The 27,647-nt window shown below is 41.2% G+C and overlaps 1 protein-coding gene across 1 annotated transcript in view; it reads right to left on the bottom strand.

Moving 5' to 3' along the window:
- Window positions 1–27,647, bottom strand: part of LOC126237488 (uncharacterized) — a 304,303-nt gene that overhangs the window by 202,588 nt on the left and 74,068 nt on the right. Inside the window, exons 4-5 of the mRNA XM_049947633.1 lie at window positions 25,319–25,431; window positions 25,039–25,190 (exon numbers count right to left, since the gene is read on the bottom strand). Coding sequence (XP_049803590.1) covers window positions 25,039–25,190; window positions 25,319–25,431 — 265 coding nt within the window. The remainder of the gene's footprint in view (window positions 1–25,038; window positions 25,191–25,318; window positions 25,432–27,647) is intronic.

Below are 27,647 nucleotides of genomic sequence, written 5' to 3'. Positions count from 1 at the left end.
ATACATTTATTGGGAGAGTTTTGGGAAAGAGTGGCTCATCAATACAGGAGACAGCGTACAGAACATTAGTGCCACCCATTCTTCAGTACTGCTCAAGTGTTTGGGATTCCCACCAGGTCAGACTGAGGGAAGACATCAAAGCAATTGAGAGGCATACTGCTAGAGTTGTTACCAGTAGGGTCAATCAACATGCAAATGTTACGTAGATGCCTCGTGAACTTAAATGGGAATTCCTGGAGAGAAGCCAACATTCTTTTTGTGAAACACAACTGAGAAAATTTAGAGAACCAGCATTTGAAGTTGACTGCAGGACAGTTCTACTGCTGCCAACAAACATTTTACATAAGGACCATAAAGATAATATAAGAGAAATTAGGCTTTGTATGGAGGCCCTTTGATTGTGGCACCATACACAATCATTAACCTGGCTCCAGGGAGGTAGGGTGCCCTTCCCTATTCCTCCAGTGGGGTAATTCCTGTCTGGCACGTCCACGTCATGGGGGTGGGCATCCTACACTTCAGTAGGCCGGAGTGCTAGGATGGCTGAGTTCAGGCAGGGACCCAATCCCGTGGGGTATAACACGGAACCCATGCCCAGGGTTACGGGTGAAGACCTTAATGGCAGCGACGGCAGAGAAGGAAGACTTCGGAACAGTGTAGCTGGCAGATGAGGCAACCCTCCTTTCTGGGGATTAAATGAGAAGGGAACCACTGCCTTGTGGTGGAGGAGAAACACTGAAGGCTAAGGGAGACAACCCCAACAGAAAATCCTTCCTTGCATTAGGCCTAGCAAGCCAGTAGGAAAGTCTTCATATATTGCTTTCAAAACACAGACGAGCCTCGGAACGAACCACTCAGGATTTGACCCCACTGCTTCTTCAAGTACTGGTGCAAATGATGGGAGACCTGTTGATATTCATCAGTACAAGAAGATGAAACCAACTGGACTAAAAAATAACCTAAATATTGGCACCCTTAATATATTAACCCTCAATGGAAAAATGGAAGAAATTACAGATGTACTAACAGAGAGGAAGTTAGATATATTGGGATTAAGCGAAACAAAGTGGAAGGGAAAAGGTGAGAAGAATTTTAGAGGAGGAAAACTGTACTGGAGTGGGAATAACAGGTCTGGTAGAAATGGTGTGACAGTGATGGTGAATAAGAATGTACAAAGCTGTATTGAAAATGTGAGATATATATCAGACAAGATCATAATCTTAAACCTGAGATTCCAAAAACAAACACTAAAAGTAATCTAGATTTATGCACTTCAAGTGGGATGTAGCGAAGAAGAGAAGATGGACTTTGAAAATGTGTTAGAAAACCATATAGAGAGTGCTAATATAGTGATGGGAGATTTTAATGCACAGGTAGGCAAAGACAGAAAGAGATTTGAGCAAGTATTGGGATGTTTTGGATATGGAAGCAGAAATGAAGAAGGGGAAAGACTCCTGGATTTGTGCCAGAGGACTGGAATGAAAATAGCAAACAGCTGGTTTATGAAGAGAGAAAGTCATGTTATCACTAGATACAGTTGGGATGGAAGAACGAAGAGTGTAATTGATTATATTCTAGTAGATAGGGAATGGGGAGAGAAACTAACAAATGTGAAGGTAATTCCAAGTGTGAGTGCAGATGGAGACCATAGATTACTGGTGGGACAATGGAAAATGATTCAGTGTGTGAAAAATAGAAAACAGAAGAAAGTGATGAGGGTACAGGATTGGAAATTGAAGGAGAGTGAATGTGCTGAGAAGTACAGAGAATTAATAACACAAAAATTTCCAAAAGAAGTTTTCTGCGACGTAGAAAAAGAATGGAGTTTATTCAAAGACACTTTAGTCGAATCAGCACAAAAAGTATGTGGAAGAACATCTGGAAAGGAAAAAATAAGACAGACAAGTTGGTGGGATGATACCACAATCCAAGCAGTTAGAAGAAAAAATGGAGCATGGAGAAAATGGTGGAAAACTAGAAATGATGGAGACCATAAAAGATATATAGAGGAAAAGAAGTAGTGCAAAGAAATAGTGAAAACAGCAAAGAAAAAGGCATGGGAAGAGTTTACAAAAAACCCTGAAGATGTGAAGAGCAATAAGAAAATGTTCTATAAAATGATGAAAAATAAAAGGAAGGCTTCTGAAGTACCAGTAAAGATGGAAACAGAGGACGGTACCATTATTGAAGATCCAGGGAATATAAAAGATCTCTGGAAAGAACATTTTAAGAAGCTGTTAAACGCTGAGGAGCAGATACATGAGGACACAACAAATAATGGAGAAATTGAGAGAAGTTGGGAAGCAGTATTAGGACAAATTACACGGGAAGAAATAGAAAAAGCTGTGAAGATGATGAATGGGGGGAAAGCCTCAGGACCTGATGAAGTATCAGTGGACATGATAAGAGCAGCAGGTCCAGTGGGAATGCAGTGGCTATATAGAGTACTATTAAGCGTGTGGAGAAATAGTAAAATACCTGACGACTGGAGAACAGGAGACATTGTTCCCATCTTCAAGAAAGGCAATAAAAGACTTTGTAAAAACTACAGAGGAATAACCCTCATGAGTCATACAGCCAAGATTTTTGAAAGAATTTTACTAAATCGAATAAGTGAAAAGATAGAAAAGGAGCTGAGTGAAGAACAGCATGGGTTTAGGAAAGGAAGGAGCACGATCGACCTGATATTTTCTATCCGTCAACTGATGGAAAAAAATTGGGAGTATAACAAAAGGGTGATAATGGTTTTTATAGACATAGAAAAGGCATATGACTCAGTTGACAGGGAAAGACTCTGGGAAGAACTGAAGAAGATAGATATAGAAGATGGATACATTAATGTTATAAAGACAATGTACAGAGGCCACAATTGTAGAATTAGAACACCATTGGGGAACTCTGAATACTTCGAAATAAGACAAGGACTTAAGCAAGGAAGTATTCTATCTCCTGCGCTTTTTAATGTTGTGATGGAGGGAATGAATAGGGCAGTTAAAGATATAGTAAAAGAAAAAGACAAAAAGATGATTTTTGCAGATGATATGGTAATATGGGGTGATAAAGAGGTAGATGTACAGTTACAGCTTGATGCGTGGAAGGAAATAATGAAACGGTATGGATTAAAAATAAATAAAGGTAAGAGTGAAGTAATGGTATTTGGAAGAGAGAAAGGAATCAACGGAAATATTACCTTGAATGGAGAACCCCTCAAAGTGCTAGAAAGTTTCACTTATTTAGGGAGTGAAATATCTAGGGATGGAAGAATAACTAACGAAATTAATAGGAGGTTACAGAAGGGAGGTAATTTCTACCAAACAATAAAACATCTGATTTGGAATAATGAAGTTTCAGAAAGAGCAAAACTCCTTATGTATAAGAATTATTACATCCCTATTGTCACCTATGGTGGAGAAACATGGACAATGACAGAAAGGGACTGGAGCAGACTGCAAGCAGGGGAAATGAAATTTCTCAGAGCAGTTAAGGGAAAAACAAGAATGGACAGAGTAAGGAATGTAGAGATTAGAAAGGACCTCAAACAAGAAATTATGAGAGAAGAAATTGAAAGAAAGAGATTAAGATGGTATGGGCATGTTAAGAGGATGTATGGGCAGAGACTCCCCAAAATTATGGAAGAACTAAAGATGGATGGGAAAAGACCTCGAGGGCACCCAAGAACACGGTGGAAAATGGGAGTGAGAATATCTGTTGAAAGGAGAGGTGTGACCTGGCAGCAAGTGGAGGAAGAAAAGTGGTGGGAGGACCGAGCCAAATGGAGAGGACTCGTCAGCACCCAGACCCGACAGTAGCTGGAGCGGGATTCGGATAGATAGATGGAGGCATATAGACAGTTGTTTTCTCTCACTCCATTTGCCAGTGGAACAGGAAAGGATATGACTAGCAGTGGTACAAGGTACCCTCTGCCATGGACCACATGGTGGATTGCGAAATATGTATGTAGGGATTCTCCAAATTACACAGTATTCAAATTCTACATTAAACTGTGGGTCCCCTCTTCCCAGTTGGATAGCTGGGGTAAGTTATTGACACGCAAGTGACCGAAGTGGCATCCAACTGAAAGACTTGCATCAGACCATTGATCCACACAAAATTATAACTACAGCCTCTTCTGTACCTCCACTACCCACCCCATCAAAGATGACTGTTCACCTCAGACATAGTTGCAACCTGGCCTTAGTGCCCGAAGATGACATTGGCCATGTTTGTATGAATTATAAGTATGAGAGATCTATACCAAATAAATTAATAAGATAGGGTACTGATACCCTGTGATACAGAAGAAAGGTCAGAAAACAGCAACAAAAACAGCATGCTGAATTTAAAAGAATGCACATCTGCAAGATTGCCTATGTTTTACTCAAACTTCAAACTTTGTGTGGACTTCAATATGAGATGCTTAATTTTTCACAGTAAAGATCTGTATTTAAATCTGTCAGAAAATCCTAAGAGATTCTGATCATATGTAAAGTGCAACAGTGGCAAGACACGATCAATACCTTCACTCTGCAATAGTGATGGTAATGTTACCGATGACAGTGACCCTAAAGCATATTTACTAAAAACAGTTTTCTGAAGTTCTTTCACCAAAGAAGACGAAGTAAATATTTCATAATTCAAAACTAGAGCAAATGCTAACATGAGTTACTTGGAACTAGATACCCTCGGTGTAACAAAGCAGCTTAAATCACTTAATAAAGACAAATCTTCTGGTCCAGATTGTGTACAAAGTGTCTTCCAGAGTATGATCATACAGTATCTCCATACTTAGCAGTCATATACAACTGCTCACTTGACGAAATATCTATATAGAGATTGGAAAGTTCAGTTTGCACCAACACTCAAGAAAGGAAATGGAAGTAATGTGCTAAATTACAGACTGATATCACTGACGATTTGCAGTGGGATTGAAAACATATACTGTATTCAAACATTATGAATTACCTCAAATAAAATGATCTATTTATACATAGTCCACACAGATCCAGAAAATATCATTCTTGAGAAACACAACTAGCTGTTTGTCAGGCTCTCCGCCATTCCTAATCTACATAAACATTTAAAAGATAGTCTGAGCAGCCTTCTTAGATTGTTTGCAGATGATGCTCTCATTTACCATCTACACTCCTGGAAATTGAAATAAGAACACCGTGAATTCATTGTCCCAGGAAGGGGAAACTTTATTGACACATTCCTGGGGTCAGATACATCACATGATCACACTGACAGAACCACAGGCACATAGACACAGGCAACAGAGCATGCACAATGTCGGCACTAGTACAGTGTATATCCATCTTTCGCAGCAATGCAGGCTGCTATTCTCCCATGGAGACGATCGTAGAGATGCTGGATGTAGTCCTGTGGAACGGCTTGCCATGCCATTTCCACCTGGCGCCTCAGTTGGACGAGCGTTAGTGCTGGAAGTGCAGACCGCGTGAGACGACGCTTCATCCAGTCCCAAACATGCTCAATGGGGGACAGATCCGGAGATCTTGCTGGCCAGGGTAGTTGACTTACACCTTCTAGAGCACGTTGGGTGGCACGGGATACATGCGGACGTGCATTGTCCTGTTGGAACAGCAAGTTCCCTTGCCGGTCTAGGAATGGTAGACCGATGGGTTCGATGACGGTTTGGATGTACCGTGCACTATTCAGTGTCCCCTCGACGATCACCAGTGGTGTACGACCAGTGTAGGAGATCGCTCCCGACACCATGATGCCGGGTGTTGGCCCTGTGTGCCTCAGTCGTATGCAGTCCTGATTGTGGCGCTCACCTGCACGGCGCCAAACACGCATACGACCATCATTGGCACCAAGGCAGAAGCGACTCTCATCGCTGAAGACGACACGTCTCCATTCGTCCCTCCATTCACGCCTGTCGCGACACCACTGGAGGCGGGCTGCACGATGTTGGGGCGTGAGCGGAAGACGGCCTAACGGTGTGCGGGACCATAGCCCAGCTTCATGGAGACGGTTGCGAATGGTCCTCGCCGATACCCCAGGAGCAACAGTGTCCCTAATTTGCTGGGAAGTGGCGGTGCGGTCCCCTGCGGCACTGCGTAGGATCCTACGGTCTTGGCGTGCATCCGTGCGTCGCTGCGGTCCGGTCCCAGGTCGACGGGCACATGCACCTTCCGCCGACCACTGGCGACAACATCGATGTACTGTGGAGACCTCACGCCCCACGTGTTGAGCAATTCGGCGGTACGTCCACCTGGCCTCCCGCATGCCCACTATACGCCCTCGCTCAAAGTCCGTCAACTGCACATACGGTTCACGTCCAGGCTGTCGCGGCATGCTACCAGTGTTAAAGACTGCGATGGAGCTCCGTATGCCACGGCAAACTGGCTGACACTGACGGCGGCGGTGCACAAATGCTGCGCAGCTAGCGCCATTCGACGGCCAACACCGCGGTTCCTGGTGTGTCCGCTGTACCGTGTGTGTGATCATTGCTTGTACAGCCCTCTCGCAGTGTCCGGAGCAAGTATGGTGGGTCTGACACACCGGTGTCAATGTGTTCTTTTTTCCATTTCCAGGAGTGTAGTAAACTCATCAGAAGATCAATACGAAATACAAAATGATTTAGACAAAATATCTGTATGGTGCAAAAAGTAGCAATTACCTCTAAATAATGAAAAGTGTGAGGTCATCCAGTTGAGCACTAAAACTAATCCATTAAATTTCAGTTATACAACAAACAACACAAATTAAAAGGCAGTCTATTCAACAAAATAGCTAGGGATTACAATTATGAACAACTTAAAATGGAACAATCATACGTGTAATGTTGTGGAGAAGGTGAACCAGAGACTGTAATTTATTGACAGAATACTTAGAAAATGCAATAGGTCCACCACAAAGACAATAGTTGTACATTCTCTCCCAGAGTATTCTGCATGGTATTCGATTTGTGCCAGACAGGATTGATGGAAGGACATCAAGAAAGTTCAAAGAAGAGCAGCTCATTATATATTATCATGAAATATGGGAGAGAGTCTCTCAGATATGATACACAAATTGAGGTTAAAAGAAAGCCATTTTTTTTTTTTTTTTGCAGAGAGATCTTGTCACAAAATTCTGATCACCAACTTTAATCTCCTTTGAATGCAAAAGTATTTTGTTGGCACTATCCTACATACAAAGAAGTATATCACTGTAATGAAGTAAGAGAAATCAGAGCTCACACAGAAAGATTTAACTGTTCATTTTTCTCACACACTGTTCAAGAGTGGAACAATAGAGAAATAGTCTGGAGATGGTTTGATGAACCCTCTTCTAGGCATTTAAGTGTAAGTTGTTGAGAACTCATGCAATGTAAATATGTGTGTCTTTTGTCTTGTGTATGTCCGAAGAAGAGCTTAAGAGTTTATATTATCTAGTAATCGTTTGTCATAGTGCCTGTCTGTCAGTCAACACCTGCTCTATGTGGTGAGTAGCAATCTATCCTTTCCATACAACGAAGCTTTCCTTATCATGAGAAGTACCAAATTTACTCCAACAAATGTCCCTTAGAGTTTCAGAAACAGTGTAACTTTACTTATTTTCTTCAAAGGAAGGTAAAACATAGTTTAACGTGGTGTAAAGGGGATTTTCATTTAAGAACTAAATGGCTTCTAGCTGCATTTTTGTCACTAAACTTTGAGAAAACACATTACATGAAATTCAGACTCTGTATGAACTTTCCCCTAGTATATGACTAGAACATGACAATTGGCTGATAGAAGTGGTTGCAGTATTAAACATTTGGGAATACAGCTTGATAATAAATTCAAGTGGAAGGACCATACCACACAACTGCTGAAGTGCTTAAACAAATCTTTATTTGCACTGAAGATGTCAGACATAGGTGACATAAAAATAAGAAAGCTACCATACTTCACTTACTTTCATCCCTTAATGTAATATGGATCATTTATGTGGGTAACTCATAAAACTAGGCTTCAGTTTACAGAGACCAAAAACATGTAATAGGAATTGTTTGTGGTTAATATCCAGCAGGGGCCTATTCAAGGCAACCAGCCGCTGATTTTCAATACATTTGTTCCTTAAGGAAATTATTCATATATAACTCTTTTTCAAACCAACAGCTCAGTTCATGGAATCAATACTACAAATTAAAATAATCACAAAAATAATTCAGAAAGATTTAAAGTCACTTACTTTTGGTCCATAAAAATTGCCACTATTATGGAAAAAATATTTTTACTAACTTGCAAGAAGCCATAAAAAGTTTAACCAATAATAAAGTTCAGTTTAAGAGAAGTCTATAGAATTTATTGGTGGCCAATTCTTTCTACTTTCTTAGTACAACTGATTGATTTGTATATATTTTTAATAATATCAAATAATCTGAGTATTGTGTAAAATCTGTTTTCTGTAAATCTTCAGTGCAATAATGCAATCAATGCAAACAAGTATGATAAACTAATTTTTCTCTTTCAGGATGCATGGTTACCTAAAAATTATCATATACACATCAGTGTATTGTGCATTTAGATTTTTGTGACAAGTTTGATATTATTACTATTAAATGAAAGTATGTCTAAGATCTTTTGACGTATTCCACATCCATGAGGACCATTTCACTTGGGCTGTGGAAGGCATATTGATGTTGGACGTTATTGTTTAACAATATGTTCTACCTCCTTGAGGATCACCTCATTATGGATCTATCGAACAAAAAGCACATCAAACCTAACCTGAACTAAGAAGAAGCTTACAAATAAGACCTTCCACAATATCGGAAAACAAATACGAGGGGGAAAATTATAGTGTGTCCAGAAAATTAAGTAAATGTTATTTCTCTGGCATGTTATGGCATATATGAAGTACACGTTCTACTAAATATAGTACAGAGTTCAGAGTTCAGTGATTCTGAAGTCTGACAAAAGTCTGAAAGGGACGTCAATCAATAACTTATTGAGATAGTGTCAAAATCACACAGAATTCCAAAAAGATTTCTCCTTAAGGTAAACATCCCCTCGGCTGCATTACACACACAAGTTCTGCATACTTTGTACTATCTATGAAAAGCTATGACCACTCTAGTACCTCCCGCCATGGAAGTCGAACACGCGCCAGAACAAATGGATGTGGCCAGCCCATAGAGTGCTCCGCGTCCGAGGCGGCACTTCCGCGCAGCGGCTCTCGCGTAGGGAGGGCGCCACCATTACGCCACGTGCAGACCGCGGCCAATAGCCGCTCCCTCCAGTTTCGTATAGGGACCCACTCTGCCCTAGTCCAGTTAGCTTGGTACTCGCTCTGGATTGCGTTTCTATCTCAGCGGTACTGCGTTCTGGTCATTGCTCGTTGTTGACATTTGCCTGGCTCTGGTTCCGAGTGGATTTACTGTTGGTGTTTGGTGTTGCGGTTTCTACAAGTCTCTGTTGTTTATCTCTTCCTTGTTGTGTCGGTCATAGTCGGTCGTGGTCGGTTGTTGTCGGTTGTCGTTGGTCTGTCATCCGACTCGTCCTTGTGTTTACCCGGTGGTGCGTGCTCCACCGCCGGCGGCTTCCCCACCTGGCGGCTCCAATCCGCAGCCCAAGGCGTTCCTGCGGTTGGTTTTGGTTACTACAACCACCCAAGGCCACATGGCAATGAGCAATGCATTCATTGAAGTTCATGATGACAAGTTCACAAGCATCTGGTGGGATGCCATTAATGACCCTTTTAATTTCATCCTTCAGTTGCTATACTGTTAGTGGTTTGTTCACATACACTTTTGATTTCACAAATCCCTATAAAAAAAAGTCACAAGGTGTAAGATCACATGATCTGGCAGGCCATTCCTGGTTGCCATGTAAAGAGATAATTTTTTGAGGAATCTTTTCATTCAGCAGAGGAATCATTTCACAAGATCTGTGACATCTTGAACCATCTTGATGAAACCAAAAATCATCATTTCCATCAATAAGAGGGACAAACCAATCAGAAAGCATGTTTTGGTAACAGCAACCATTCACAGTGATGGCAGCTCCATCACCATTTCCAAAGAAGTACGACTGATCACTCCTCTTGCCCAGAACCCTCACCACACATTCGTGCATTGTGGATGCATCTCATCTTCCACAGTCACTTGCAGATTTTCATTAACCAAATTCTGCAGTTCTACTTATTGACATACCCACTGAGGTGGAAGTGCACCTCATCTGAGAAAATTATTCTTTTTGTGAAGTTCTCATTCTCCCCTTGTTGAGCCAAGACCCACTGAGCAAATCGATGTCTGTTTCCATAATCTGCAGGTTTCAACACTTGTGAAAGTTGAATCATATACACATGTACTTTCAGATCTTTTGAAAGGATTTCATGCAGTGAACTTGGTGATAAAATCAATTATTGAGCTCATCAGTGAACCAAATTTCTGGAGTTTATGATCACATTGCCACGCATGACAGAAATGTTTTCTTGTGTTCGAACAGAATGCAATAGCCCTGTTTTCTTAATGTTTGAAACAGAACCCGTGGTCTCAACTTCCAGATCAACTTCCAAACTGATGATTCGGTTGGAGCAGCTTTAGGTCCAAGAGTCACATGCAATTCACTAATGGCTGCTGTGGGACTTTCACTGTTTTTATAACAACTTTTTGTAAGTTGGATACATTGCTCGATTGTCATCTTTCCATGACGAAAATAAACATCAAACAACAATGTTCATCACACAAAATCTACCAGGCTGCTACTAATGAGCAGGATCACAGATAACAAACAAGAAGAAACCATGGCTGCCAACTGTCATATGACAAAATGGTGCAAAATTCAAATTCGTCATTACTTCCTGGACATCCATTATTTAAGAGTGGTGTGTTCATTGACCAGCACCAGTTGTGCTACAAATAAGCATGCATATGCTGTATTGACTTCAACTGAAGTCTAAAGTTGTCCAGTGTTTTGTTACTGGAGCAGACTAATCAGGGCATTAAAAAGAATAAGCAGAAAATACAGGATTTTGTCAAGAAATATGATTCTAATTCTTGGCCACCTGCACAAAATGCATGAATAGATCTACATTTGATGAATTAGATGCTGCTCTTTTGCAAAGGGTTAACGAAAAACTAGCACAAGGTGTCACTGTTTCAGGCGCAATGTGTGCCAAAAAAGCTATATTTTTTTATGAAGCTCTACAGTTAGAGAAAGAAAGTAAAGTGTCATCTGGATGGTTAACATGATTCAAACAATGTCACAGGATTTGTGAACTTACTGTGCAAGGAGAGTGGCTTAGTTCAAATGTTGTGGTAGCTAATTTCTTCTGGGAAGAGTTCCAAAATTTGTCTAAGAAGAGAATTTCGCACAAGACCAAGTTTATAATGCAAACATAAGTGGCCTGTATTGGAAATGTCTACCAACCAGAGCCCTAGCTTTTAGTCATCTGAAGAACAGATTACAATTTTGTGCACCACGGATTCTTCTGGGAACTACAAAGTGAAACTACTGATGGTGTACAAATAATAATAAACGGCTCAAGAACTCCGCCACTGCAGGTCACAAGCCCGGGACCTCATCTCGCAAGTGATGAGGAAGGAGGAGTGGGAGGAGTATCAAACTCGTTAAAAAAACAGGGTCCATCTGGTTCCGGATGGTAGTAGCGTGTTATAGGGCCCCTTGCCAGGGTTACGGTGAAGACCTCAATGGCATCTACGGTGGAGAAAATGGACTTCAAATCAGTGTAGGTGGCAGAAGAGGCAGCCCAGTACTTGGGACTAATGGAGTATATCAAATCCAAGTCATATCTGCAGTGGTAGCCACTGGCGACTGGCCAGTGTCTGTTCACTCAGTGAGTGCGGCTGTAATACATGCATCAGGAACTGACAATCCCTGATTCTAACAAACCCAGTGGGTGACCACTGGACACCAATGCTTACAAGCAATCATGACTCGTGTAAGTAATAACAGCAATACCCCAGGTGGTAACCAATCCACCTGTCAACAGGCGGCAAACAGGCACTTGGATTCTGGGGGACCCAGACTTCCATGACCACAGAGAAAGTCAGAGTTCTCTGCCGAACTTCCACACAAGACACCAACATAGATTGTCACCTTCAACATCAACACTCTCATACAGTATGGAAAGCTGCACAACCTAGTGACAGAACTCAATAGGAAGAAGATAGTGATCCCCACACTGCAAGAGACACGTATCACTGACGAAGACACCACAGACTACAGCAAGTACCACATCTTTAAGAGCAAAACCGATAGGAGAATTTCCAAAGGTGCTCCACTGTTGGGGATGGCCTTCATGGTCCATAATACCATACTCAAATCCATCAGAGAAGTCACTAGTAAACAACCAACTGATGACCATGCGCATTCCATGTGCCAACAAAATATACACACTGATCAATGCTCATGCCCCTACAAACAAGAGCAACAAGAGAGACCCACAGTCCAGAGATAAATTCTGGTAAACCCTTGAGAAAGTATTATCCAAAGTTTCCAAAGATCACATCAAACTTCTTATGTGTGATTTCAATGCACAGATCAACAGAGAAAAAATTCACAGGAAAACAGTTGGAAATTATCCCGCATATAAATTCACCAACAAAAGTGGCACACATCTCGTAGAACTTTGCCAGCAGCACAACCTTAAGCTCATATCAACATCCCTCAGAAAACATCCCAGAACAGAAAACCTGGCGTTCACCAGCTCAGCAGTTAGACGAGTTCCAAATTGACCATGTGGCAATCTTCTACCCAGAACAAAAAGAGATCCATGACATACATGTATGCAGGGGAGCCAACATTGATTCTGACCATTACCTAACATGCAACAAAGTCAAGTTCACCCCCAAGAGAATCTTCTGTAAGAAAACTCCTCTACTGAAATTTGACCCAAAAAAGATCGTGACTCTGGAGTGAAAGAGGCTTGGGAAAAAGAACATGCAAAAGACTGGCAAAATTTCCGCAAAAAATCACAGAAAAAGCCAAGCCCTCATTCCTCTGAAGAAGAATACCAAGCACCCCTGGTGAGACACTGATTGTGAGAATGCACTCGTCACCAGGAAACTGGCTTACCAGAAATACAACAGTAACAAGTCCCCAGAAAATTTACAGGTGTTCAACAAAATATGAAAGACAACAGCAAAAATTATTAGACAATCCAAGAGGAAATACCTGAAGGAATAGCTAGACTCTATATAGGACAACTTCTGCAACTACAACGCAAGGGACTTCTACAGGACGTTTGCTGGGCGCATCCAAGGAGACACACCACCAAACCTCTGCTTTAGAAATAGCGACAGAAAATTGGCACTGACGGATAAGGAGAACTGTAAGGTGCTGGCACAGTACTTCTCAGAATTACTCAATTACCCACAACCCACAGGGAAATTTCCAGATGAAGAACGTACAGACGGCCACAAGAGGAAGTCCACAGGCACATCCTCAGCCTCAAAAACAACAGGACATCTGGTGAAGACGGCATAGTGGCTGAACTACTGAAAAACCTTGGACCAAACTAACTCAGAGAACTCACACAGATCATCACAGACATATGGACGTCAGAAAAGTTGCCAGATAATTGGAAATGCGCACTGATTCACCCTCTGCACAAAAAGGGTGACCCCACAGATGTGAACAATTACAGGGGCATCCCACTAATACAAGTCACATACAACGTACTCTCAGCGTGCCTACTCCAAAGAACACAGAATTCCCCCAATTCCAGAAAATTACGACAGATTTACGAAGTTAATTATTAAAGCGGCACATAACTCAATACCAAGAGGAGCGCAGAAAGAATACATCCCATGCTGGACAAAGGAGTGCGAACAACTACTCGATGAATATAACAAAACAGAGAATCCAGAACTAGGAGAACAGCTCATAAGAGCTATGGACGAGGAACGCAAACAGAGATGGCAAAAGCGGATGGAACAAATGGACTTTACGCACTCCTCACAGAAGAGCTGGAGTCTACTGAGGAAACTTGGGGGAGCACAATTCAAGGGACGGAACATCAATAATAAAATGACCCCTAACAAGATATGCTCTTCTATACTACAAACATCCAGAATCCATGCCTCCGCCTCGAAGAAAAAAGAACTGCACCAACTGATGAACGAAGAGCTAGATGCAAGCGAGGAGGAAGCAGGTTTAGCGAACTGGGTAACACAAGAAGAGATAAATATAGCACTAAAGAAAATGTCACCTGGTAAAGCAGCTGGCTGTGACGGCCTTCTTCCAGAATTCTTGAAGAACTTCGGGCCAAAGGGAAGAGCATGGCTGTCTTCTCTTTTCTCTAATATCATAGATACCAGCCGGTTACCAAAGCAATGGAAAAACGCACAAGTCATAGCCATCCAGAAACCAGGGAAAACAGGAGAGAATGCTAAAGATTATAGACCGATATCTTTATTGTGCACCACTTACAAGCTGTTTGAACGAGTCATCCTAGGCAGAATAGAAAGTAAAATAGAAGCTGCTCTTCCCCCAGAGCAAGGCGGTTTTCGAAAAGGAAGAGATTGTTGCGACCAAGTTCTCGCCCTAACCACTTTCATTGAAAGAGGTTACCAAAACAAAAAGAAAACAGGCATGGTATTATTAGATCTCACCTCAGCATACGACACCGTATGGACAAAAGGGATACTGTATAAACTGTCAAAAGTCGTGAAATGCAAGAAGATCATAGATCTAGTCAGAAATATGTTGATAAACAGGAGATTCAAGGTATCTCTGAATGGGAAAACAAGCAGCTACAGGACACTACAAAATGGTCTCCCCCAAGGGTCTGTGCTGGCTCCATGCCTTTTCAATTTATACATAGCGGACATCCCAAACCTGGAATCTCGTTCTTTTATGTATGCAGATGACATCGCTATCGCGGCTCACGCCAACACTTTCGAAGAACTGGAAGAAATTTTAAACAGGGATCTGGAATGACTACAACAATATTATGACAACTGGCACCTCAAAGTAAATCCGTGGCATCAATAATGCACTTGTGTAACAAAGATGCAAATCGTGAGCTAAAAGTGCAAATAAAAGGTAAATTGTTGAAAAACGATAGAACGCCAAAATATCTGGGTGTTAAGCTAGATCGCACTCTCACATATAAGAGCCACCTGTACGAAGTCGCCCAAAAAATGAAAACAAGAAACAACATCATAATGAAACTGGCAGGAACAACCTGGGGATGTTCCACTGAAACTCTACGCACATCAGCACTGGCACTTCTGTATAGTGTAGCGGAATATTGCGCACCCGTCTGGGCCCGCAGTAGGCATGTCAGATATATTGATGTGCAACTTAACGAGACAATGAGGCTCATAACAGGAACAGTAAGACCCACCCCGAAACCTTGGCTGCCCGTCCTTGCCAATATCGAACCACCCTCGATTAGACGTGAAAGAGCAATCCAGAGGTACAAAGAAAAGTTCAGGGACCTACCTCCTCCCCCTGACAGATTGATGTCAAGAAATCCCTTCTGGAAAGAACTCAAACAACAGATTGATATCGATAATCTGTGGAAACAGCAATGGCAGGAAAGCAAAGTGAATAACAGTTTCCTTATTGAGGACCCATCTCAACGAGTTCCAGGCTTCCAACTCCAACGTAGAGTGTGGGTAACTCTAAATCGTCTGCGGACAGGTGTTGGTCGGTGCGGATATTTGTTGAAAAAGTGGGGTTTCTCCCAGGACCCCAATTGTGAGTGCGGAGAGAGTCAAACCATGCAGCATATAGTTGAGTGCGACGTACACGGGCTTAAGGGAGGAAATCTGATGGACATACATGTGATAAGTGACCAAGCACTTTTGTGGCTGGAAACCCTGAAAATTTTATTGTAAATCATTGTTAATGTTAATTTAAATTTTTATGTTGATGTTTGTAAGTGTATCACGCTTTGCCTGTAGCTGAACGAGAAATAAAAAACAGAACCAACTGGAACATAAGATCGGCAAGTACCAGTCAGGATTTTGCCCTGGTCGCTCCTTTGCAGAACAAATCTTCAATCTGAAGACTACCCTGAAAATCAAAGCCCTCAGGAACAGTACAGTCATATCCACCTTTATTGACTCAAGAAGGCATATGACTCCGTTGATCGCCAGTCATTGTTCAACATCCTACATGAACAAGGTTTGGACGGCAAGACACTGCAACTGATCAGACACTGACAGACATGACATGTAAGGTGAAGTTCCAGGGGTAAATCTCTGAACCCTTTGAGATCAAGACAGGCATTCTTGAACCTAATGCAGGATAAGGTCATCAAGGAATGGGAGAAAGAGCTGCAAATACCAATGGAGGCCAGTGTGACTTGGACAATCCAAGGACAAGCTGGAAGTCAGCTGTCTAACCTTCGCAGACGGTCTGGCACTACTCGCAGATAAACTACAGCAATCAGACAGATAGAAGCACTCAAAGAGTGTGTATAAAAAGAAGGGCTACAGATTTCCTTTCAGACAACTGAGTTCTTCTGCACGAAATTAAACACTCCAAATTTGAACACAAAGTATGGCAAGATCAACAGGGTCACACACTTTAAGTACCTAGGTGTAGTGCTCGAACTGACAGGAAGGGAGAAAATTGCCCAGAACACTAGGTTATTGCAAATGAAGACAGCCTTATACAAAACACAGGGTATTTACAACAAGAAATGTCTGTCCACCTGCACCAAAATTCGTCACTACAACACTGTAATCAAACCTGAGGTGCTATACGCCAGTGAGACACTGACATTACACACAAAGGCCAACCTTGAGAACATTCTCACACAGGAAAGAAAAATCATTAGGAAAATTATTGGGCCAAAACTCACAGATGTGGATATAGACTTCACTCCAGGGACACCACAGAGAAGTTCTCCAACATCGCAGCAGACATTAGAAAGAAGTGAGTAAAATTTGATGGAATAAGCAGACTCCCACAGACCAGACTCACCAATAGAATCCTTAGGTACATCCAGAGACTCAAGACCACTACACCCTGGATCACACAAGTCAAAATTGATCCGAAAAGAGCTCAGATAGATTCAGCGGACGTCTATAAACACAAGGTGTACAAGTGGGAAGTGATGTCAGAGAAAACAGCACCTAAAGCCCAAAATCCAAAGTGGATGGAAGAAAGGAAGAGAGCCTTTGGTGAACGAATGAAGGAGTACTGGAAGAACAGGATGAACAAGTAGTCATGAATGTTTCACGCGGTCTGATAAAAGGCCTGTATCGTGTGTAATAATAATAATGAAAAGTTCAAGCATTCAAGGATTTCCCTGTGCATTATACAACAAAACTGGAGCCTGGATGGCTAGTGATTATTTCTAAAACATTTTGCACCACAAGCTCAGCGATTTCTAGACAAGAACAGAAGGCTGTTCTATTGCTTGATACTGCTCATTTGCATCCCAATAAGGGGATTCTCTAATCTGGTGATAGTCTCATTATAACTAAGGTTTTAGCTACTAAAGTGACTGCCATTATAAATCCAAAGGACCAATGCATAACTGCAGTAGTAAAACAGCACTAACGGGATGGTCTACTCAGAATGTTAGTTGATGAAGATGAGTTGGTGCCATTATGGAAGAAATTGATAATTCTAGATGCTATTAATGGGATTTCTGATGCCTGACAGGAAGGCAAGCCACATACACTAGTTCAATCACGGAGGAAAATTCTTCCAGGATATAGAAGAAACTGATTTTCAAGGTTTTAGTGATGAAGAAACAACAACTACACAAATAATGAATCTGTTAGTGGGTTTAAATTGTTTTGAAGATGTCAGTGAAGAAAACTTGAATGAGTGGATGGAGATCAACACATGCGAACCCTGCTTCCAATGCGTGCCTGACACCAAAATTGTGACTGCTGCTTTGCAACAAAACAATGATGAAAACAGTGAGTGTAAAAGTGGGGATGAAGACAATAATCTTGTCAGTCATCGTATCACACAGCAATGTGTTGATATTCCTCTGGATTATATGGGGCTGAGGGGGTTTCTGTACAAATACATTAACGCTGCAACAAAAATTCAAAATGCCATGTGAAAAAATGTCAACTCCTCTCAGCAGCAGACCAACATCACAGACTACTTTAAAAAATATACAGGCCTACAGTACCTATGCAGAGAACTTGGATAAATTTTCAAACAAACAATACATGTTTGAAAATACCTTGATTATTCTTGTTTTTTTATTCATCCACCTTCTCGCCCACATTACCCCTAGTAATTTGGAGTATACTGTACTTCACTTTTGATTTTAATTTTTGCTTGCACTGGGAACATTTTCACTGTCTGTGCCAAACTGATGAAGAAATTTATCAACTGATACGCAATTTTTTTCATGTTCTTCTTGCTTTGTAAATTTTTCAAAGAAAAGTAACTGTGTATCATTCCTGATTACCTTTTTTTCTCTTTCAAGATGCAGGCTTTTATATTGTCTGAAGAACTACAACTTGAAGTAGATGTAATATTACTAGATCATCACCATTCAAAAGAATATTTTCTTTCCCCCTCCAATCCAGGATTATCTTGTCCAGCAGTTGAAGAAGAGAATATATCTTAATAAGGTTCTTGGGTGTCCAGCCGGATCCGATCATCGAAGTTCCATGATATTTTGGTGAATAACCATTCCGCCATCATCAGGTGGTGGAACGGTTATTCCCTGAAATATCGCGGAACTTCGAGGATCAGATCTGGATGGACACCCAAGAACCTTGGATACAGCACATTCACCAGGAAAACCTCAGATCACATAATATCTTAAAAATTTTAAAAAGGTAAAATTTTCATGCTTAGCCAGCATAAAATTTCTGCTCAATTGGACAACTTCTATTCAATTCTCAAAAGCCTTAAAAGTGGAAAAAGAATGTATGCATCAAATAATATCATTTAAAAGATATATAAACTTACCAATCTCCACCATTTTCTTTTTATATTCTAAAAGAAATTTACGCAGACACATAAAGGCAAATACAGCACTTGTTATAAAACATTGAGAGCTAAAAATTCCAAAATTCATTTTCCAAAACTTCCTGAAAATGTGAAAAATTTAAGAAAAATTAACCATTTGCATTAATAAAGTGCTCAGCTTCTGTAGTTAAGAGAAATCACTTACTTTGAGGAAAATCTAAGGCCCACTCAAACTAAGTGATAAACTCAGGAGACGACACAACCATTAGCTCTATACACATGTAGACAAGATTGCAGACACATTTTTAGGACTGTTTTATATGGCCACATTGCACATATAAATCCTACAAGGTTAAGCAGTCAGATCTTCTGTTGCTTTTTCAGCATGAAAACCAAGGTGTCGTTCACTGAGGTAGAAAATGACCTGCAAGAAGGGGGGCTAAAGTGGAGGATATCCATAAACGCATTCCATTTAAAAAAACAAACTCCATGAGCACCTTGGTTTTCACAGAAAGCCAAAATTAAAAACTAGCAAAACGAGGAAGGAACAGCACAGGAAACAAATGTGGGCAAACTGGGATCTCGTTAACTTGTATCATCTAGGAAAAACTGTAATGTGGCCTGGCGAGGGACATTACAAAAAGAATAAGTGGTATACAACTTCTGTAATACACACATCAAAAAAAGTTTTGCATCACCCCAATTCCCAGAACTCCTGAAGACAGATCTTGACTGTGGATGTTGTATAACAGACACAGTCCCTTTGACTGTTAATAGATGTCACTAACTGCCCAAAAATGTAAACAACCATGCATGAGCAGCACCTATTAGAGCACCTATTAGATGGAGGGGGTCCCACAGCCGATCAGTTCCAGTCATTCCACCTGGAAGGAGGTACACAGCTCATGTTGTCTGTAGTTCAACCATGCCTAGATGGTCAATACCACGGTTCAACCGCATCTGCATTGTTACTTTGTGTCAGGAAGGGCTCTCAACAAGAGAAGTGTCCAGACGTCTCAGAGTGAACAAAAGTGTAGTTGTTAAGACATGGAGGACATACAGAGAGACGGGAACTGTGGATGACATGCCTCGCTCTGGCTGCCCAAGGGCTACAACTGCAGTGGATGAGCACTACCTACGGATTATTGCTCGGAGGAACCCTGACAGCAGCACCACCATGTTGAATAATGCTTTTTGTGCAGCCACAGGACATTGTGTTATGACTCAAACCGTGTGCAATAGGCTGCAAGATGCGAAAATTCACTCCCAACGTCCATGGGGAGGTCCATCTTTGCAACCACAACACCATGCAGCACAGTAGAGATGGGCCCAACAACATGCTGAATGAACCGCTCATGAATGGCATTATATTCTCTTCACTGATAAAAGTGTTGCATACGCCTTCAACCAGAAAAATGTTGGAAATGTGTTTGGAGGCAACCCGGTCAGGCTGACTGCCTTAGACACATTGTCCAGCCAGTGCAGCAAGGTGAAGGTTCCCTGCTGTTTTGGGGTGGAATTATGTGGGGTCGATGCACGCAGCTGGTGGTCATGGAAGGCGCCATAACGGCTGTGCGATACATTAATGCCATCCTTTGACCAACAGTGCAACCATATCAGCAGACAATGTCTGCTTGTGTCTGTGTATGTGCGGATGGATATGTGTGTGTGTGAGAGTGTATACCTGTCCTTTTTTCCCCCTAAGGTAAGTCTTTCCGCATTACCAACAAACACTGTCTGCCTGTGTCCATTCATGCGAATGGACAGTTTGTTGCTGGTCATTCCCACATAGAATGCATCACAGTGTAGGCAGGTCAGTTGGTAAATCACGTGGGTGCTTTCACACGTGGCTCTGCCTTTGATCGTGTACACCTTCCGGGTTACAGGACTGGAGTAGGTGGTGGTGGGAGGGTGCATGGGACAGGTTTTGCACCGGGGGCGGTTACAAGGATAGGAGCCAGAGGGTAGGGAAGGTGGTTTGGGGATTTCATAGGGATGAACTAACAGGTTACGAAGGTTAGGTGGACGGCGGAAAGACACTCTTGGCGGAGTGGGGAGGATTTCATGAAGGATGGATCTCATTTCAGGGCAGGATTTGAGGAAGTCGTATCCCTGCTGGAGAGCCACATTCAGAGTCTGGTCCAGTCCCGGAAAGTATCCTGTCACAAGTGGGGCACTTTTGTGGTTCTTCTGTGGGGGATTCTGGGTTTGAGGGGATGAGGAAGTGGCTCTGGTTATTTGCTTCTGTACCAGGCCGGGAGGGTAGTTGCGGGATGAGAAAGCTGTTGTCAGGTTGTTGGTGTAATGTTTCAGGGATTCCGGACTGGAGCAGATTCGTTTGCCACGAAGACCTAGGCTGTAGGGAAGGGACCGTTTGATGTGGAATGGGTGGCAGCTGTCATAATGGAGGTACTGGACAGGATCACCCTGTGGCTAAACATGCCTTGGTGCACAGCCAGCACATCTTGGCACAGTGTTACACCGTCCGGGTTATCTGGATACTTCCCACCAACACCAACCTATCCGAACTCCGGAGATGGGAACTTGCCCTTCAGTATATCCTCTCTTCTCGTTATCCGCCAGGCCTCAATCTCCGCTAATTTCAATTTCTAATTTCAAGTTGCCGCCACTCATACCTCACCTGTCTCTCAACAACTTCTTTGCCTCTACTCTTCCACCTCGACTGACATCTCTGCCCAAACTCTTTGTCTTTAAATATGTCTGCTTGTGTCTGTATGTGTGGATGGATATGTGTGTGTGTGCGAGTGTATACCTGTCCTTTTTTCCCCCTAAGGTAAGTCTTTCCGCTCCCGGGATTGGAATGACTCCTTACCCTCTCCCTTAAAACCCACATCCTTTCGTCTTTCCCTCTCCTTCCCTCTTTCCTGATGAGGCAACAGTTTGTTGCGAAAGCTTGAATTTTGTGTGTATATTTGTGTTTGTTTGTGTGTCTATCGACCTGCCAGCGCTTTTGTTTGGTAAGTCTCATCATCTTTCTTTTTGGATATATATATATATATATATATATATATATATATATATATATATATATATATATATATATATATATATATATATATTAGAAGTATGAAAATAAGTGCCAACTATCTCTAAAGGCCTACTTACATAATCTTAAGAACCAGCATTAACCGAAGAATCTAAAAATATAATTCAGCCCTCTACATACTGCTACCATAGGGACAGTGAAGACAAGATTACACTAATTATAATACACACACTGCATAGAGGCGTTTAAGGATTCATCCTGCACTCCCTAAGCAATCGGAGCAGGAAGGAATCCTAACATCTTGCACCCACTACTTCACAGTGGGTTACAGAATTTGTATGTAGATGTAGAGTAAACAGAATAAAAATGAAATTCAAAGACATGTGTGGTTTAAAATGATTGCTTCTGATGTCAAAATTTTTAAATTATTTTCAGTACTCTGCAGTGTATACCATACTCAACTCCCTCTGGGCTTTAGATGGGGGGTGAAAAGGACTGGTAACACCTGACATCTCAGCTGCCCTGCAGGCCCAGTGTATTGTGCACATAGTATTAGAATACCTTCCAGGCAGTTTACATACTAACAGCACTGCTTAGCAGGAAGGGGGGAGGAGGAGATTGGCAAACAGAGGGAGTTGGAGTAGGTTGACAGAAAGAGGAGGAGGAGACAGTCAGAGAGAGGGGAAGGAGGAGATGGCCAGAGAAAGGTAGGGAAGGGGAAGGACAGAGTGAGGGAGGAGGACAAGATGTGTGCAATGGACACAACAAAAGTTTGGCAGGTGAAGCCAGTAAAAAGCTAGTATTTTAGATAAAAATTTCAAGTTCACGCAGAAATATTATTGCAGTTATTTGTTCCCTCATACTGTACTGAACTTGATTGTGATAAACAATCTCAGATAAATAATAATTTAGAACATTACTGCATAGTTCTCCAAGGTTACTGCTGAATATAAAACTTACATTGCATATCTGTATATAAATGTATTTTCAATACAAGAGTTATAAAGATAAACTGATTAGCATCTGAAACGTTCCTCAGTATGCAAGAGTATTATGTTTCTAGTTCCACAGATATGTTAATAATTCCAAATTACTTATATTTTGCACTATTTCTAAAAGATCACAGTTTCTATAGAATTGAAGAATACATAAATTACTCACACTGACATAAGTATGCCACTTTTTACTACAGTCTTTGCATAAAAAAATCTTTTTGCCACTACTCCTCTGTTCCCCCTCCCCAGTGCAGTCAGACATCCAAGATTTTAATTCTTTTTGCTCATAATTAAACCTTAAACCTTAATCTTCCTTCATATCTTCATTGGAGTACATTGTACACTGAAGAGCCAAAACATTATGACCACTTTCTTAATAGTCTGCTCATTTGTCTTTGGAGCGAAACTCGTTGTTGATTCTGTGTATCAGAGGTCTGACAGTTAGTTGGTAGGTTTTTTGAGGTATGTGCTATTAGATGTTTACACACAGGTCATGTAATTCACGTCAACAATGGGACATTGATTTGCATATGCAGTGATGGTGCCCGACAGCAACCCAAATGGCTTCCACATGATGTATCAGATGAATTCTGTCACTGAGATATCAGTGTGAGTTCACTATAATGCTCCTCAAACCAATGTAGCATTGTTCTGGCTCTGAGACATAGACAAAGTCCGAAAGATGAATCAAGCATGAAGGGCTGCAGCTGGTTCATACCTGTTAGTGTGTCTTCGATTACTACATGTCCCATGCAAGCACAGGAGAATGTCTCCCACAGGATATTACTGCTTCCACCAAGCTGCGTCTGTGGCATGCCATACATTTTGAGCCACCATTCAGCTCAATGATGGCGCTTGTGGAGATGATGATCCACGTAGTGTAGCAAATACATGATCCACCCAAAGATCCAACACGTTTCCATTGATCAATGGTCGAATCCCGTTGGTCCCATCCCCACTGCAATTGTAATTGATGATGTCATTGGGTCAACATGGGAACATGTAGTGGCGGTCTGCTGAAGAGCTCCATGTTCAACAATGTATGATGAATGTTGTGCTATGAAACACTTGTGTGTGCACCAGCATTGTGCTTTTGAGCCATAGATGTCACAGATCACCATCGGACCTACTCTACAGAGCAGACAAGCCTCCAAACCCCATGTTCTGTAAAGTGTCATGGACATCCAACCATTTAGTGCCTAGTGGTTGTTTCACTGTCGTCCTACCTCTTTCCACAGATACTCACAACAATAGCATGTGACAGTTTGACCAGCTTCGCCATTTAAGAGATAGGCTACTCCAAAAATGGTTCAAATGTTTTTGAGCACTATGGGACCTAACATCTGAGGTCATCAGTCCCTTAGAACTTAGAACTACTTAAATCTAACTAACCTAAGGACATCACACACATCCATGCCCGAGGCAGGATTTGAACCTGCGACTGTAGCAGTCACACGGTTCTGAACTGAAGCGCCAGAACCGCTCGGCCACCGCAGCCGGCAAAGATACTCCTTCATAGGCTCTGCTTAATAATAATCTGCCCTTTGTCAGATTCAGTTATCTCAGCAGATCTCCCCATTTGCAGCCCATATCTTCACTAGGATAATCCCCCGTCCATGTCTGCTCTGCTTACATTCTTTTTTTGCCTTGTCACATGCCAGCAATAACATCAGTCCAAAACCAGCATTGCAGTGGGTGGTGGTCATTATGTTTTGGCTCATGAGCATATTTCTCTGTGACAAATGGCAATTAAAACATCCAAAAGTGAGTGATAGCATTTACATTTTCACTTCATATAGCAAATTATCACTTGAACATATTTTGGCTTTAGGTTTCATCAGTAACACTACTTGAGAAGTTACATTAAAAACAAAATAAGGATTCAAAAATAAATCTTAATAGCTTCTCTGCATGATTTAGGTCAAAAACTTTGACTCATTTTCATACACAACTAGCAGATCTTACTTTTATACAATGGAAACTCCATGTTGGAATTCCAACAGTCTTTTCATATAGTAGTAACAGCCTTTTTGTTGTGCTTGTCTGCATCTCAACATGTCATCTTTGTATTAAGCAGAGATCTTACTTTCATACATTTTGATGATCACAGGTAAAGATTAAGGAAATTGTGTGATATCAGGATATAATAAAAATAACTGCAAAAATGTTAACTTACAAAAATGTTCGAAGAAACGTTTGGTACTGTATTCCAAGCATTTGACTGCAATGACGCCACTGCTGGACCATCATTTTGTTTGTTGAAGAGCCTGATCTCCCCACTGAATTGTCCAGTTTTTGCTGTAGTGGATTTTCTTTTTGCCAGGCGCTCTTGCAAATGCAATAAGAAGGGCGAGAGTATATAAAATTATAAAACATGTACTGTATCATATTTTTTACACTAAGATAGGGCGTATGTTACGTAAACAAAAGAGAAGAGTGAAATTTCTGTTTCTTACTTTTTCTTAGTGAGACAGATAGTTGCTTCTTCTGAAGATTAAGAGGAGCACTATACTGGGATGAATTGCTTGGCTCTGCTTTCTGACGCTCTTCCTGATGAGATCTGTGGTATCTAAAAGTTCAACAAATGTAAATCATGATGTCTTCTGATAAATCCAATATTGTTCAATATTTATTGTTCAACAAATGTAAATCATGATGTCTACTGATAAATCCAATATTGTTCAATATTTATTGATCTACTCACAGTGACAGTAGATGTTACAGAAAGTATCTAGATTTCAGATGCAATGTACAAAAATATTTCATCCGTCTTATAAAATAAATATTCTTGTCAAGCTGAGGAAATATTTATAATTTGGCAATTCTTACCATTGTGCTCTCATTTCTTGTAAATCCCCTTGCATAGACAGAGCACAATAGAATTAAAAACTAATTTATTAGTTCCCTTTTATTCTCCATAAACTACTCTGCATAAGACTTTTCCAACTCTAATTCACTTTTATGATGAGAAATTTGTGGTGGATTATCATGAATTGCCTTGTTTGCGGTAGGTCAATTACACTACCTATAAAGTGGAATGAAATGACTGTCTACAGCTTCTCAGGTGTTATTTATTTGTTTAGTGTATGGCTTACATAACTGTATTTTACAATCACATACATTTAATTGATTTCACTGTTACTGTGGTCTTCAGTCCAAAGACTGGTTTGATGCAGTTCTCCGTGCTGCTCTATTATCCTGTGTGAGCCTCTTCATCTCTGAATAACTACATCATTCTCAGTCTGCTTAATGTATTCATATCTTGGTCTCCCTCTATTACCTTTACGCCCCCCCCCCCCACCTCCCACATTTCCCTCCAATACTAAATTGGTGACCCCTTGGTGTCTCAGAATGTGTCCTATCAACCAATCCCTTCTCCTAGTCAAGTTGTGCCACAAATTTCTTATCTCTCCAACTCTATTCAGTACCCCCTCATCAGTTACGTAATCTACCCATCTAATCTTCAACAGACTTCTCTAGTCCCACATTTTGAAAGCTTTTTTTCCTTTTTGCCTGAATTATTTATCATCCATGTTTCACTTCCATACACGGCTTCAATCCAAACAAATATCTTCAGAAAAGACTTCCTAACACTTAAATCTACATTTGATGTCAACAAATGACTATTCTTCAGAAATGCTTTTCTTGCCGTTGCCAATCTACATTTTATATCCTCTCTACTTTCGCCATCATCAGTTATTTTGCTGCCCAAATAACAAAACTCATTTACTGCTTTAAGTGTCTCATTTCCTAATCTAATTCCCTTTAGCATCAGCAGATTTAATTCATCTTTTTTCCTTTATCCTTGTTTTGCTTTTGTCAATGTTCATCTTATATCCTCCTTTGAAGACACTGTACATTCCATTCAAGTGTTCTTCCAAGTCCTTTGTCGTCTCTGACAGAATTACAATGTCATTAGCAAACCTCAAAGTTTTTATTTCTTCTCCCTGAACTTTAATTCCTACTCCAGATTTTTCTTTGGCTTCCTTTACTGCTTGTTCAATGTACAGATTGAATAACATTGGGGACAGGCTACAACACTGTCTTGCTCCCTTCTCAACAACTGCTTCCTTTCAGGCCCCTTGAAACTTATAACTGTCATCTAGTTTCTGTACAAGTAAATAGTCCTTCACTCCCTGTGTTTTACCTCTGCTACCTTCAGAGTTTCAAAGAGAGTATTCCAATCAACATTGTCAAAAGCTTTTTCTAAGTCTACAAATGCTATAAACATAGGTTTGCCTTTCCTTAACCTACCTTCTAAGATAAGTTGTTGGGTCAGTATTCCCTTGCCTGTTCATACATGAATCTGGAATCCAAACTGATCTTCCCTGAGTCGGCTTCTACCAGTTTTTCCATTTTTGGAATTGGAATTACCACATTCTCCTAAGAGTCTGAGGGTATTTCATCTGTCTCAAACATCTCACACATGAGGTGGAAGAGTTTTGTCATGGCTTGTTCTCCCAAGGCTATCAGTAATTCTGACAAAATACATCTGCCCCTGGGGCCTTGTTTTGACTTGGATCTCTGCCCCTGGGGCCTTGTTTTGACTTAGATCTTGCAGAGCACTGTCAAATTCTTCTCACAGTATCATATCTCTCAGCTCGTCTTCATGTATGTCCACTCCCCTCTCTACATCATTGTCTTCAATTTTATCTCTCTTGTATACACCCTCTATATACTCCTTCCACCTTTCAGTTTTTCCTTCTTTCTTTAAGACTAGTTTTTCATCTGAGCTCTTGATATCATACAACTGCTTCTATTTTCCTGCAGGTGGCATCTAAGTTT

This window comes from Schistocerca nitens, chromosome 2 (genome assembly GCF_023898315.1).
Source record: "Schistocerca nitens isolate TAMUIC-IGC-003100 chromosome 2, iqSchNite1.1, whole genome shotgun sequence".
In the NCBI taxonomy this organism is placed as follows: domain Eukaryota; kingdom Metazoa; phylum Arthropoda; class Insecta; order Orthoptera; family Acrididae; genus Schistocerca; species Schistocerca nitens.
Note: the sequence above shows the minus strand (reverse complement) of the source record. Positions and strands in the feature narration are given on the sequence as shown.